The sequence below is a fragment of the Carcharhinus amblyrhynchos genome, chromosome 2, assembly GCF_965287045.1.
Source record: "Carcharhinus amblyrhynchos chromosome 2, sCarAmb.v2.hapA, whole genome shotgun sequence".
Lineage (NCBI taxonomy): Eukaryota > Metazoa > Chordata > Chondrichthyes > Carcharhiniformes > Carcharhinidae > Carcharhinus > Carcharhinus amblyrhynchos.
The window spans coordinates 84,895,395-84,912,024 of NC_137325.1; the positions used below are offsets into that span (position 1 = coordinate 84,895,395).

General features: G+C 39.3%; 1 protein-coding gene across 2 annotated transcripts in view; it reads left to right on the top strand.

Annotated features, from left to right (window-relative positions):
• Positions 1-16,630, top strand: part of erp44 (endoplasmic reticulum protein 44) — a 100,654-nt gene that overhangs the window by 53,916 nt on the left and 30,108 nt on the right. For both annotated transcript variants that reach the window (XM_080208467.1, XM_080208475.1), the window contains 2 exons: positions 4,081-4,265; positions 12,039-12,154. In XM_080208467.1, the coding sequence (XP_080064593.1) occupies positions 4,081-4,265; positions 12,039-12,154 (301 nt within the window). The remainder of the gene's footprint in view (positions 1-4,080; positions 4,266-12,038; positions 12,155-16,630) is intronic.

Below are 16,630 nucleotides of genomic sequence, written 5' to 3' on the forward strand. Positions count from 1 at the left end.
TGCCTTCCTCACTAGTGCTACCAGAAGTTGATAGCTTTTTAGCGGAGGGTAAGGGCACCTTAATGAAAGAGGCTGAAGAAATGTCTTTTTACCAGATCCTCCCTAGTGATCTCCTCTCCTGTGAACTGGCAAAATTGTGCTCCATCATTTCAGATCACACAAAAGTTAAAGCCTATTGCCTTTCACTTTCATTTTTGTTTTAACAAATTAGACGTTTAGTAGCTCTAAATATTTGGATGTCTGGAAACTTCTGTGCCTCCAGGAAGGTGAAACTCTATTACTGATGACTTTTGTTAGATTGTGGTTAGCACTGCTGCTTCACAGCTCCAGGGTCCTGGGTTCAATTCCTGGCTCGGGTCACTGTCTGTGTGGAGTTTGCACATTCTCCTCGTGTCTGTGTGGGTTTCCTCCCACAGTCCAAAGATATGTGGGTTAGGTTGATTGGCCATGCTAAGAAATTGCCCCTTAGTGTCTAGGGATGCATAGGTTAGAGGGATTAGTGGTATAATATGTAGGGATTGTGTTCGGTGTAGACTCGATGGGCCGAAGGGCCTCTTTCTGCATTGTAGGGTTCTATGTATTTTTTTGTGTTTAACTTTACCCTCCTGTACTCAGTGGATTGACTTTCTATCCAGACCTTAACAGTCTGGCTGTTGATTAGATACATACAACATACATGCATGGTTCTGACTTGATTGTTATACTCTCATTTAGTTCTTCTGGGAGGGGAGTGAGAATGTTTACAGTAGGAAATGAAAGAGAATCTGCATTTGATGCTCTTAATGTGTATTCCACTGGCAATTTGTCCTCTGATCACTTGTATCTCCTGGCCATTTTTAAAAATTGAAAACAAATTCTGTCTGGGTCTACTTGTCTGTTTTTCACAAAGCTTTAATGGCATTTTGGCTACTGTCTATTCTAAATGAAAGAGACATTAGTGGATAATTAAACTTAACCTTTGCACGTAGGATCTAAATCTGCTGCAACCCAAATTTACAGCACCTAAGAAGCAGTAATGGCATGTGAAATTAACTTTTTCCTTGGGACGTTCCTGGACATTAAATCTGAATCATTCTGGCTATGATTGTTGATTTAATTCCTTGGTGGTGATGTTGTAATTTTTGTGAAAGTCCTAGTTCCTCCTTTTTTCATAATTATCCACAAACATCCAGCATTGAATTCGTTTCTTAGAGCTTTGTCTTTTTGCACACGTTTACTGACACATATCACACAGCTGCCACTTGAAATTAACCCTGCTTCTTAGGACTGCAGGCATGGTGAAAGAGAGATCCTGATGCATGGTCAGTCTACCATTTCTCTGCTCCAAGTTACTGAAATTGAAGTGCAGAAGCAGACTGTACTTGTTTGAGGCTTCGCTTGTATTCTGTGTAAATGTTGGGATGCGGCTCTTAAATATAAAGGCCAAGTTTTAATAATGATAACATTGCTTTTGTTATTACTGTGTAAAAGATTGATACGTGACCACATCTTTGATATTGAAGAGGACAGATTATGGTATCCTTCTTTAAATCTTTAAGTTTTGATTTTGCAGTCTGTTGTAGACTAATTAATAGAGATGAACTAATAATAAAAATCAAGAATTCCATTGTCATGCAACCACCAGGATGGTAGAAGGCAAACTCAGTGGCCCTTTTATTTGTCCAGCAATTCATATTTGCCTAGAGTGAAAAATGTTTCTTTAACCTCCCAAAAAAATAGGCTTTTGCCTTGATAGGGATAAAAATTTTCAGAATTAAGGCAAATTGTTCTCTTTACCCTGCACCCCACCATCACCATCCCACAACATTCCTTTCCTGAAGAATGCTTCATGTAACAATTATATGCTTCCTTAGTACATTTATTTGCAAACTATTCCAGTAGTGCCAGTTAAAGGCTAGCCTGTATTATTTTGAATGTTGTCAGATTGCATCTATGCTGGAAAATTTCGGCAGGTTTGACAGATCTGTGGGGAGAGCCAATGTTTGGAGTCGAGTTGCCCTTTCGTCAGAGCATGAAGGGTCAACCACACTTAAAGTTGGCACTATCCTCTGTCTACAGATGCTATCAAACCTGAGATTTTCCAGCACTTTGTTTCTGTTTCAGATTCCAGCATCCACAGTAATTTGCTTTCATCAAATTACAATTGTAGGAGAGAACTTAAAAGGGGCATCAGAAAGGCAAAAAGGGGCCACGAAATGGTTTTGGCGGGTAGGATTAAAGAAAATCCTAAGGCATTTTACTCCTATGTTAGAAATAAAAGGATGGTTAGAGGGAAGATTGGTCCTCTCAGGGACAGAGGAGGGGAACTATGCTTGGAGCCTGGGGGAATGGGGGAGATCCTGAATGAATACTTTGCGTCGATATTCACGCAGGAGAGGGGCCTGATGTCTGGTGCTGTGCTTGAGGAGTTTGAGGATCCGTTGAGGGAAATAGTCATCACGAGGGAAGAGGTGTTGGGACTTTTAGACAGTATAAAGACGGATAAATCTCCGGGGCCTGATGGCATCTATCCCAGGCTGCTAAGGGAGGTGAGGGATGAAATTGCTGGGCCTCTGACGCAAATCTTTGTCTCTTCTTTGGACACAGGTGAGGTCCCAGAGGATTGGCGGATTGCAAATGTAGTACCGTTGTTTAAGAAGGGTCAGAGGGATAACCCAGGGAATTATAGGCCGGTGAGCTTGACTTCAGTTATAGGCAAGCTAATGGAGAGGATCCTCAAGGATAGGATGTATGAACATCTGGAGCGCTGCAATCTGATCAGGGATACGCAGCATGGCTTCGTTACAGGGAGGTCGTGCCTTACGAATCTAGTGGAATTTTTTGAAGAGGTGACAAAAACGGTTGACGAAGGACAAGCCGTTGATGTCGTCTATATGGATTTCAGTAAGGCGTTTGACAAGGTCCCTCATGGTAGGCTGATAGAAAAGGTGAAGGCTCATGGGATACAAGGCCAGGTATGTAGATGGGTGGAGAACTGGCTTGGGGGGAGGAGGAGACAGCGAGTAGTAGTGGAAGGCTCCTTTTCCAATTGGAGGTCTGTCACCAGTGGTGTGCCGCAGGGCTCGGTACTAGGACCTCTTCTATTTGTGGTATATATTAATGACTTGGAAGAGGGGGTAGGTGGTGTGATCAGCAAATTTGCTGATGACACTAAGATGGTTGGATTGGCGGGTACTGAGGAGCAGTGCCTGGCAATGCAACAGGACATAGACAGGCTGGTAGATTGGGCAGATAGATGGCAAATGGAATTTAATCTGGAGAAATGCGAGGTGATGCACTTTGGCCGGAATAATGTGGAGGGGAGTTATACGATAAAAGGTAGAACTATCCGGAGTATAGATACGCAGAGAGACCTGGGGGTGCAAGTGCACAAGTCCCTGAAGGTGTCGGTGCAGGTGCAGAGTGTGATGAGGAAAGCGTATGGTATGTTAGCCTTCATAGGAAGAGGTATAGAATATAAGAGTAGGAGTCTGATGTTGCAGTTGTATAGAACGTTGGTTATGCCTCACTTGGAGTACTGCGTCCAGTTCTGGTCGCCGTACCACCGGAAGGATGTAGAGATCCTGGAGAGAGTGCAGAGGAGATTTACCAGGATGCTGCCTGGTATGGAAGGGCTGTCTTACGAGGAAAGATCCTCGCACATTAGGCGTAGACTAAAATCATGAATAGGTCACTGAGACAGTGGGACGACGGCGCGGGCTCGTTGGGCCGAAGGGCCTGTTTCCCGTGCTGTGTTGTTCTTTGTTCTTTGTTCTACATTTATATTGCTTTTTCATCACAACAGTTAACAGAATCTTTAAGCAGTTATTTTAAAGCAGCTAGTTCTAAAGAGTAAATTTTTTGAAGTCAATTTCTTCAAAAATTAAAATGTGGGGGGAAAATTGATTAAGACTTCCTTTCAAGTGTGTTTGTCAATTGCTCGTGCAATTTTTTTTGTTCTGCACTTAGTTGAATTTGCCTTTTAATATACATGTGTAAGGGTTGGGAGCCAGTATGCAGTTGTTGAAGCTATCTGAAGTCATTTGTATTTGAATTACCATTGCGTGTGCATTTACTATTATGATTTTTTTTTATTTACAGCGGATATAGCACAAAGGTACCGAATTAGTAAGTATCCAACATTGAAATTATTCAGAAATGGGATGATGATGAAGAGGGAGTACAGAGGTCAAAGATCAGTGAGTGCACTTGCAGACTTTGTCAAGCAGCAGAAAAATGATCCTGTTCAAGAAATTCTGAATTTGAGCGAATTGGAAACGGTTGATGTAAGTTTACATGTTCGACCCACCAAGTTCAAGCAGTTTATATGATCTGATTTTGAAATCAAAGCTTTTTCTGTGACTTGAAACAATAATCTGAATTATGTGATGTACGTGATAAAGATTTTACTCAATTTCGTGAAAATCTTGGTATGATCCACGTCTCGTGAAAAAGACTTAAAATTAATGCATTCAGCAACCTCAGTTCCTGAGTGTTTAAAAAAAAGTCTTCTAATGTATTTGCATCTTCTTCAGAAAAAGCAAAAACCGTGATTGTACAGGACAGAAATATTTTTGCACTGAATAAGCTATTCTAATAAGGACATTTTCACTTTTTAAACCCTATAGAAAAGCTGCCAAAGGCATTGTATTCAAACTAAATTAAAGAATATTTTTATTAGATGGGAAACCATGAAGTGTGAGTTTTGTATGTCATAATTCTGTCTATTAACAAAAATAGCTACACAAAAGACTCGAGTGGAAAGAACAGAATGAAGAGGGAGAGTATTGACAAATCAGATTTTCGGTCCTTGTTGTAAATGCTGGATCTAATCCAGTAAGAAGTCTCACAACGCCAGATTAAAGTCCAACAGGTTTATTTGGTAGCATAAGCCACTCACTTTCAGAGCGCTGCTGCTTCATCAGGTGAGTGGGATTCCAGTTCACAAGCAGGGCATATAAAGAGACAAACTCAATTTACAAAATAATGGTTGGAACAAGAGTCTTTACAGGTATTCCAACTTGCATTCCAACCATTATTTTGTAAATTGAGTTTGTATCTTTATATGCCCTGTTTGTGAACTAAAATCCCACTCACCTGATGAAGGAGCAGTGCTCCGAAAGCTAGTGGCTTGTGCTACCAAATAAAGCTGTCAGAATTTAACCTGATGCTGTGAGACTTCTTACTGTGTTTACCCCAGTCCAATGCTGGCATCTCCACATCTGGATATAATCCAAGCAGACCAAAGATTGTTCTTTGATCTCTAGGCTCTGCTTAATTGACCTCAATTAAAGTTGATAGTTCAGGAGGGTGTAGCGTATAACAGTATGATTTAAAAACCCTATATTCTGAGAAAATTTAAGGATTAGAATAATATGGAATGGAAACCATTCAACCCATCATGCCAGATTGTTCTTTTGCCATTAGAAACAATTTTTCCTCATTTATGTTATCAAAGCACTTCAGGATTTTGAAAGTCCCCTCTTAACCTTCTCTGCTGTAAGGAGAACAACTGCCGCTTTTCCAGTCTTTGCCACTTAATTGAAGTGTCTCATGATTGGTACCATTCTAGTAACTTCCTTCTGCACCCTTACCACAGGCTTGACCTCCTTCCTGAAGAGAGGTGCCTAGAGGTGAACAATGTTTTAATCACGCCACCATCTGCTGCCTGAGCCCAAATCTTTGAAATTCCCACCTAGGAAACACCTTGAAGACGTTTTACCGTGTTAAATGTGCAATATAAATGCAAATTGTTATATGCCAACTGAGGTTTCATCCATATTTTTATAAAGGGTTTACATAACTTATACATTCTTCCTCTATTAATCAGGCCAATGATCCCACATGCTTTTTAACAACTTCTCACTTGTTGTATTGCCTTCAAAGATTTGTGTCTGTACACCTTCAGTATCTCTATTCCCGCAGTCTCTTTTGATATTTCATTTGGTTATTATTGCTTGCTGTCATTCTTCTTATCAAAATATATCACTTCACACTTCATTATATTAGATTTCATTTGCCATATGTATGCCTATTTGACTAGTGTATGTTCTCCTGAAATCTTACTATCCTCATTGTTTACTATACTTCTGAATGTTGTCATCTTCAAACTTTGAAATTATGCCCTGTATTCCAATGTCCAGGTAATTAATGTGTGTCAGAGAGAACAGTGATCCTAATACTGATTCTTGGGGAACACCACTATATATTTCTGTCAGCCTGAAAAACGGCTATTAAGCACTTCTCCCTGCTCTTTGTCCTTCAGCCAATTTTGTATCCCTGCTGTAATTGTCTCTTTAATCCCCTGGCCTTTTAAATTTTTTAAGAAAATTTTTTTTTGGTATTTTATCAAACAACTCTTAAAAGTCCATAGCGACAGTATCAACCACATTATCCTCATCAATCTTTTGCCGTTAAATTACTGTACTGCAGTGAGGGAATTTGTGTTGATGGGAAAACTGGTTGGAGAATGCAAGGAAGTGGAATCTTTCCTGAAGATTATGACCAAGACCAAATGGGTCATCAGAGCAGAGTTCAGAAACTGGCTTGATTCCGAGAAGCATGTATTAAGATGAGTCCTTGAAAATGTCACAATGGTTACACCGTTACCAGAAATGCATGTCTATGCATCTAAGTAAACCAAATCAGACTGAGTCTAACAAAGATTGCCAAGCAACAGCAAGTTGGTGTAACCATTTTATAGGATGTAAATGTCTAATATTGCAGCAAAAGAGTAAGATCACTCCAAGACCACCAAAAAAAAACCTTGATTCCAAAATTACCAGTTTCCAGCGATTCTTCATCAGACAACAGTGAAATCCCATTATTATTGGCGACATGGATATAACACCCATAAATTTCTGTATGCCTGTAGCCAAGCTGGCGTGGAAAGGTTTGGAAACAGCTCAACTGAAAACGACAGGACACGAGAAGACAAAATTCACGGCGGTCTTTGACTGCACGGCCAATGGAACAAAATTAACACCTATGGTAATTTTCAAACTTAAAACTATGCCGGAAATAAAGCTCCTTGAAGGGGTTTTTGTGCACGCCCACAACAACATCATGGATGAATGGGGTTGGAGTAAAGCTGTAGATAAACTGTGGAAGAGGCACCCTGGTCACCTACGCAAGGAATGCAGCACACGAATGTAGGAAAGGTCTAGATCCCACGTATCCAATGAGATCAACAAGTATCTGAAAAGAAATAATACTCGTTACAGTTAAACCAGGGGTCTAACATCCCTGGTTAAACCATTTGGGTGTCTCTCTTAACAGGGCATTCAGGGATATGTTGACACCAAATGGAGTTGGTGCTTGGTTGACAAAGGAAAAACAGTGGAAATATGTATGCTGCTCTTCTTGATGTTTTGTGCTTTTGTTGTCAAATCATGGACTGCTGGTAATGCATGAACTGTCAGGAGATCACTGAAAAATGCGGAATTTCTAATTCAGTGGCTGGAGATGAAGATGATTTGTTGCGGAGAGATGATCCTAAAACTGAAAACATCAAATTTGATCTAAAGTGGGACCTTAGGTGATATTGTAGCCAAAGTGACTCAATGAATTTGATTAACTCATTGCATCAGAAGCTGAAAGCAATGAATTTGACTGTTTTTTAAAATGGTTTGATTGTAGTTGAAGGTAAGCTTGTAGAATTAATTCACTCAATAAAACATGTTGCATTGATTTAATTCAAATTGCTGATATTTTCTCCACATATCAAAATGGCAACCACCTACACCAGCACTGGTGGTTCATATTATATACTTGCCAGATGAGTTGTTCCCTGTTCTTGGAGGGATTTTTCAAGACTTCAGAGGCTGTCTTATACACTCTAAAACACGGTAATTCTTTATGTTAGTTTTCTAGCTTTCCTTTGAAGAAATAATGTGCTGTAGATAAAGAAGAATCAGTGGATGTACTCAGATTTCCAGAGACGTTTAATAAAGTGCCACATTAAAATTTATTGCAGAAAATAAAAATTCATGCTATAGGGTGTAACGTATTGGCATGGATAGAAGATTAGCTAGCTAACAAGAAAAAGCGTTGCATAAGTAGGTACATTGAACCGCACAGGCACCGGAATGTGTCAATTAGGGGACTTTCGTTGCAGAGTTAATGTAAACCTTACTTGTGACTAATTAAAAAAATTAAAGTCATTTTCTGGTTGGTAAGATGTAAAAAAAGGGTATGGTACACAGATCTGTGCTGGGGCCTTAACTTCTTACAATTTATATAAGTTGAGTGCTAGGTTTGATGATGACACAAAGATAGGAGAATAAGTTGTGAACATGGCATAAGGAGGCTATAAATAGATTAAGTGGGCAAAGATCTAGAAAACGGAATCTAATGTGGGCAAATGTGAAATTATTCATTCTGGCAAGAAGAATAAAAAAATCACCATAATATCTAAATGGTGAGAGATTGCAAAACCCTTGAGATGTAGAGGTATGTGTTGTGTCCTAGTGCATGAAACTCAGAAGGTTAGTGTGTAGGTACAGCAATTGGTTTGGAAAGATAATAGAATCTTTTAAATCATTTAATGCAAGGGGAATTGATTTCAAACGTAGGGAGGATATGCTCACGTTATAGGGGGCATTGATGAGACTAGACTTGGATTACTGTGTACAATAATGGTCTCTTTATTTAAGGGAAAAAAAGAAATGCAGTAGAAGCAGTTCAGAGAATGTTCACTGTCTAATGCCAGGAATGGGAGAGCTGTCTTAGGAGACAATGTTGGACAAGTTAGGCTTGTATCCGCTAAGTTTAGAAGAGTAAGCAGTAACTTGATTGAAACACATAAGATCCTCAGACATCTTTATGATGTTAATGTGCGGAGGATGCTTCCTTTTATTGGAAAATTCTAGAATTAGGGGTTACTGTTTAAAAATAAGGGGTCATCCATTTAAGGCAAAAATACTTCCTCCAAAAATCAGAAGTGTTTGGAATTCTTCCTCAAAAAGTGATGAATGCAGAATCTTTGTTTTAAGGCAGAAGTAGATAGATTATTGATGATAAACAAAAGGGTTGAAAGGTTTTTGGGGATAGGTGGGATTGTGGAGTTGAGGTTACAATCAGATCAATCATGACCTTATTGAATAGCAGAACAGGCTCGAGGGGCTAAGTGGCCTACTCATTTGTATGTTGTAAAATTATTGCACTTTCAGGTGTTTTAGAAACTGTGGTACAGGAGAACTAGTGAATTAGTACTTTAAGGTGTGATTTGTTTTAACTATATAGTAAATTGTGAATTGTTATTTAAAATCTTGGTTTGGTTCCATTTCCTGATTAGCAATTTTTTTTGTTAAATAGTGTTAACTATTGTAGTAATGCACCATCTGCTCCACGTGCACATACTTCTAACACACTATAGCATGAGACTCTTAATCCTCATCTATTTAAGAAGCAATTATTTCTTGAATTCTATTAGTGTACTGTTAATTTTATTGTGCTTTTATGTTACAATGAGGGTCACTAACAATGTAGTGCCAAACTTCCTACTTTAACACTGACAATGCGCTCGATAACAAGATTGACAACCGTAAAGGCACAGCTGTTGCCAGGATCAGCTGACACAGGCAGATGTGGAGTTTCTGAGACTGGAGAGAGAGTCTCATTAGCAATTTCTGCAGCTGGGAATTTCTCTTTGCAATGATTTGATTTCTTGTTTTATCAATCTGCCTACACAGACCTGAATTTGCTTCTTGCTGTATCTCACTAGGTCAGAGCACAAGCTGAGTTTTGCCACCCACAAATCCCCCCCTCATCCTGTCGTCTCTTCCCTCAGTACAGCCAGTACCTACATTGTTTCCAAGGAGCATAATCTGGCTATGACTCCATCGCCACTGTCTTCTCAGTCTGGGAGGCCTCCACTAGAAAGTGACATTTTTCACCCACTACTTGCACTCCACCAGCTACCTAATGGTCTGTTATTCACTCTGCCACATCCTCAATGGCATCATCAGTTGTTCCACTTTAAAATGTCGCTTGGAGGGAAGAAGCAAAATGACTTAGGCAGTAAGTTGGATGTTGTTTGAGCCAGGGAGCATTAGGCAGGAGTTTAATGTAGGAATTCTGAGTGGAGTTAAGTCTGAATGCTTTTTCTCTCTCTCTTTATCATCAGCATCATCATCACTGTTTGCAGAGATATGCTGGTGTCTCTGTTCGTGCTTCTTCTCCGCCTCTTTTTGATGTAGTGGATCTACAGGAAAGGAGGATGGAATCCAAGAATGGATAAAATTGTGCCCCTGGGACTAAGGAACCAGAAAAAACAGTTCAAGCTTTTATCCATAAAATGCTTTACAGGGTACCAGGATGCATTGGTGGGGTCTAGTCATTAACCTGGTGCCAGAAAAGTGCTCCTGAGCTTTTCATCTCTTAAAATAAGCAGTGGATCTGCCTGTGAGCTGCTTTGGCTGCTTTTTGCAACTTGAGGTGATTAGTCATTCTGTGTCTTGTGGCTTCCCTCCAGTGGGAATTCTGCACACATTTCCCTGGCAAATATTTGAAGGGATGGATAGCATTGAATATGTGACAAGTAGCAAGGAGGAGATGCAAGGGTATCAACCTGTTAAAGTGTATTGTAATTGTATTGTACCAGTAATTACCATTCGCAAAAATGGACAGCCATAGTGAGTTAGAGCTCCCTTTAATCAGAATGCTTTGTGAAGTAATTTGTATAAGTGTTTCATTTTAGAGAATGAAGAGTTGCTGGTGAATAAGGAAGAGACAGCTTGGGTTGTATCATTTTGCCAGTCCTGATTAGGTAATTGAACTTCTTGGGCAATGGTCTGCAAACCTTAGACTGAGAGACTTAGCTGTCAAATATAATGTTATATCTTCCCCATCAATCTTTATCTACTAATGAATCAGTAAAATTAAGGCATTGTCTTGTGTTTCTTTACCATGTCCTACTGCCTCATTTAATTGAGTAGCAGCTGCAGTAGACAGTTGTGGAAGTATCAGAAAAGGATTGCTGAAGCAAGCAACGAAGTTAGCTGGGAGTTGTGAGCAAAGCATTGTTTCTTCCGTCCTAATTTCCATGCCCTCCATCGGAAATAGCAGCAGGAGTCAGTCAAACAGTCTGCCAAGCCTACTCTGCCATTCACTATTATAGCTGATCTTGGGTTTCAACTTTGCTTTCTTGCTTGCGCAGCATAACCCTTGATTTTTTGGAGACCGAAATTCCATCTATTTCATCCTTAAATATATCCAGTGATTGCAAATCCTTGACTAAATGGGGTAGAAAATTCTAAAGATTCACAACCCTTTGAATCAAGAAATGTCTCTCCTTCTCGGCCCTAACTGGGCCCTAATGCTGAAACTGCCCCCTTGTTCTAGATTGCCCAATTGTGGGAAGATGGTGGTGCAGTGGTAATGCCACTGGATTAGTGATCCAGAGACTCAGGATAATGAGCCATGGATTCAAATTACAGCGTGGAGCTGGTGGATTTTAAATTCAATGAATAAATCTGAAATTGAGAGCTAGTCTATGTAATGGTGACCGTGACAGCTATTGTTTGTACAATATGGAATTTGTCAGGGTCAGCATTTCATCTTGACCTTTTGTGATTTGCTTGTGAACTATAGGCAGGGACAAGACACGTGGTGGGTTTGTGTAGTTTGATCATTAAATGGTTCTGCACACTGGCACAATACCACAGAGATGGGATGCAGTTTGATATCTGTTCTACTGAGTCCCTGATCTTCCTTGTGTTTCTGTGGACAGGTGAAAAAGCAGGAAGTCAAACCTAAGCTACTCTCTTGCACCTGTTGAAGGTTGGCCCAGAGCAACACTATTGCAGTTGCCTACCTGTTCAGTCACAATTGTGTGCAGGATTTATATTCTCAAACAAAAAATGTGTCACCGTTTTTCAGGGAATTTATGCTCAAATTCTTGATTGTTTTGTAGTTTTGCTCATTTCACAAAATAAATGCCTTTTTTGACTTTGGAATTTGCACTGAATTGGATTGTAAAACTATATCCTTACACTGCCTTTAAGATCATACATCTATATCAGTTGAACAATCCAGAATGTGGCTGTTGTATTTTACAGCGCAGCAAGCGAAACATCATTGGATTTTTTGAACAGAGAGATTCCGACAATTACAGGGTCTTTGAAAAAGTGTCCAATATTTTACGGGATGATTGCGTCTTTCTGGCTGCATTTGGGTAAGAGTGAACTAAATTTGTTTCAATTTAATAAGGCTTTTTTGGAGTGGGAATTGATGATACAAAGATTTTATTAATCTCCTGGTATTGTGCAATATTCCTGGCATTCAAGGCCAGGCAGGTGATCTGCTCAGAGGACTCTGTTAGAGTTGCTCTGTAACTTGCTGCTATGAGTGCATGAGAACAGCTTAGCAGAAGTATTTTCTGACTTTCTTTGAAACCCCACCCACATCCTACTCTTTCCTCTCTGCATCTTTGTGGAGAAAAGGCCTGCTGCGGCAGCATGACTGATTTCAATCTTGATCTGTGCTTTATGTTGGCAATGCACATCTTACAGCTTTGATACAATGCTTTAAGATCCAGAGTGCTTAGGTTTTTGGTATTTTAGCTTGCTTGTAGAGGTTATAAGAGAGGTATGATTTCACAACGCACAGTGACTGGATAAATTCTTCTCTCAAATTATTTAATTTTAGTCAGCTGTATTGTGTGAAATTCCAAATATTTTGTCATGGAAAAATTATTCAGGCAGAAGTTGGTGTGAACACTGTCGCTTTGACCATATCCTATTTAAAGAGAACATGAAGTTGAATGCACAAGTTTATTTGCATTGGGATTAATAGAAGATGTATAGTTTCAGGCTTTGGATAAATAATGATTCAAAAAAAAATTACATCTCTTCAAACTAATCTGCTGCTTACAGGGACCCAGTGGGATTGATGACAACTAATAATACTGTCTTCCAGAACTGATAATTAAGTGTTGTGTGCAGCTGTTGTATACTTATCAAGAACAAAAATCAGACTGTGTTTTTGTCAGGAAAATAACTTGCTTAATATGTAATTGTGTACTGTGCATTGTGGATTTACTTAGGAATTGCTACAGCATATGTCATACAACAATGCCTAAGGGATCATGCTCTCTCAGGCATGGTATGAAAGATACTGAGGAATTATTAAAAACATTTCATATTCTCCCCAGGTTCAGTCAGTAGAACAGGTGGTCTTCTGTTCAACACTGCCATTTATTTGTATTGGGTACATTTTAAAAACTTTCCCATGCTATTACTATAGGTAATATTTTGTAAGTGGAAACAATATTCCAGAAAGAATTCTCACAGATTATACTTATGGATTATCCCTGAACAAACAGCACACCCGTAAGTAAAACATATGATCTCTATTTGGCTATACACTTAATTATTCTCACTGTCAACCTGCATAACTGGCACTGCTGCCTCACAGCGCCAGGGACCTAGGTTCGATTTCCAGCTTGGGTCACTGTCTGTGTGGAGTCTGCATGTGTTTCCTCCGGGTGCACTGGTTTTCTCCCACAGTCCGAAAGACGTGCTGGTTAGGTGGATTGGCCATGCTAAATTCTCCCTCTATGTGCCCAAACAGGAGCTGGAGTGTGATAACTAACAGACTTTCACAGTAACTTCATTGCAGTCACAAGCCTACTTGTGACTAATAAACTTTTTTAACTAAACTCTGGTTGCACGGGTTTGGAAGGTGCTACTGTGGCTGGAAATGTGTACAGCACTTTGGGACTGCTAGGCACACTATGTTTCAACTTGGTGCAGATCAACTGACCTCCTAAATGGCTAGGACCTAGACAAGTCGCACGTTAATGTTCTACACAAAGAAGTGTCACATTGTAGAAGGCTTACCTATAGCTCCGAGTCATTCCTCTCCTCAAGTGTATCCTGTTTAACGTGAGTTTAATGTTACCTTTTTACCTTTTTTGAAATAGTCCTCTTTATGATCATCTGCTTCAGATTGCTTAAATGCACCAAGGACTGATGAGTTTAGAAAGTTGGGGAGATTATTTTGTTTCTTAGAACCAGAAGTTTATTCTATACCTGCATCTGATTTAAAGGTATTTAGAGAAATTCCGATAACTGTCATTTGCATTTTTGTAACGTAGTATAATATCCACAAGCTTGCTAAGAGATGGGAATTATGAATGATATTTAAAGGAGGTGGAAAGGGAGAGAGATTTAAGGGTGAACTTCCAGAACTTAGAGGGAGATAGCTAAAGGCATAGCTGCCAGTGGTGGGACAAAAAGAGATGGGATCCACAAGAAAGGAATAGTGTGCTTGAGAGGGATCGTAGCATTGAAAGAGATTGTGTAGATTGAAATAGGCAAGGATTGATTTGAACAACGTTGAGAATTTAAGCTTATTTCTACTAGGGAAGAAATGATCAGGCTGGGGCTCATTCCTTTCAAAGGGAACAAGGAAAGCTAGATAGAAATCTTCAAGATTATAAAGGATTTGATAGTATACATGTGGAGAAGATTATTTCATGGCTGAATTTTGCACATCAACCATACTTGCCTGCTAACATTTTCCTTTTGATCTACAAATCCCTTGGTGCCCAAAGCTACATCAGTCTCAGTCTTGGATATGACTCAATGATTGACCATCTACAACTTTCTGGTGCAGAAAATTCACAACCCTTTGAATAAAGAAATGTCTTCTATCTCAATCCAAAAATAGCTTACTCCTTATCCTGAGGTTATGCCCTTGGTTCCAGCCAGAGGACTTGAAGAATACACGTGGATTTATATGAAGATGTGAGGCATGAGGCTCATTTGATGTGTAAACCCCAATGTGAACCTATTGGACCAAATAGCATGTTTCTGTGCTATAGATACGATGTAATAATACAAGTGTCTCCCAATTACATTAACTGACAAGCAAATAATACAACCCTTTTTCCTAAGCTGGAGGTGATTGGTCTCAACTCCTGTAGACTGCCTGATCGACTGTAGACCTCCACCCACCCTCAGGATTCTAACGATCACTGGCTACTAGCCCTAAAATTATACCAAATAAACCAGGCTAACTACATGCATACCAGCCTTGTCGATGACCATAACCTTCTATTAACCATCTGTTTCTGCAAAGTCCTGGTCCTTGCAACTACAATCACAGTATGTTCCCAAACAATGCAAGCTCATTTACTACATCAAAAGTTAGCTCTTCACAAGGACATTTTAACTCGCCTTATGATTCTGATGGGAAAACGGTGAACTTTATTACAGCCCCTTCAAACGTGTAAATTCAAAGGAATACAAGCCAGATGCCATAAAACAGAATAAAATTAATATAGAAGAATGTAAGAAATAGGAGCTGGGTTAGGACATATGGTCCTTTAAGCCTTCTCCACCATTTAGCAGCCTGCTTGGATGGATGTAAAAGATCACCTGGCATTATTTCGAAGAACAACAGGGGAGTTAGCCCTCAACCAACATCTCAAAAACAATTATCTAGCAATTCACACATCAGTGTTTGATGTGTGCATATTGGCTGCCATGTTTCATACATTACAACAGTAACTGCACTTCCAAAAGTGCTTAATTGGCTGTAAGGTGCTTTGACATGTTCGGTGGGTGTGAAAAGCACTATATAATCCAAATCTGTCTTTTTTTCTCTACAATACCTAGAAAGACATTAATTATGGGTAGCCAACATGCTTTGTAAAAAGCTAGTCATATCTGACCAGTATGGAAGAATTCTTTGAGGAGTAATTATGCGCTAAATTAGTAAAACTCCGCAGAAAGCTGAGCAGCCCATACGCTTACAGATTCCGATGCAGAATTCTGAGAGGACAAGGTGATGAAACTGTAAAAGAAGTAGGATAAAACTCTAGGCTTTCTAAATTAGGACATTGAGGCAATGCTAAGCTAAACCACCACAATCGTTGGTCAAACTGTTAAGTTGTGGCCACGTCACTTTGAGAAGAATCTCAAGATCTTGAAGAGACTTACTAAAATGATGCAAGAAATTGAGACTGAATTATGAGGAGAGATTACAATAATTATGTTATAACACTGAAGGGTAAGAGAATTAATAGAGGTGATCAAAATTAACAAAATTTGTTGAGGTAAATCAGGAAAAATAGTTGCCATTGGTTGAGTTGATAACTCCAAGGGCTCAAATTGAACATGGTGAAAGTAATGAAGCAGTTCGGAAGCATGTTTTCATCCAGAGGGCTGTTAGGATGTGAAATGGTTTGGGAAACATGCAAGTATCTGGAAAGAAAAATATTAAAAAAAAGGAAAAGGGTGAGGGAATGGAAGTAAGTGAATAACTTACTTTAGGTGATGGGTAAATGGCCTGCATTCATGCTGTAAAATTTATGAATAAGAAAAGTAACATTTTTTTGAAGCTGTCACATTAAATAGTGGGCCACTCATGATATCTCTTCACTATTTCTCTCTCACTGCCCACTGACTGTTTTGACGAGTTAATATTTCTCAAATATATTTAGAACCAAAACCACATACGATGACTAAATGTTATTTTGTGAGCGATGCTCTATTTCAAGTTCAATACTTACAGTTTCAGTTCATGCTTGCACAATGTATTGATGAACAAATCAAAATGAATTGCATGCTGTGTCCTGTGTTTCAGGAGAGAAAAAAGCTAATTTTATTTGCAATCCATTCGTCTGCCAGTACTTTTGTTGCAC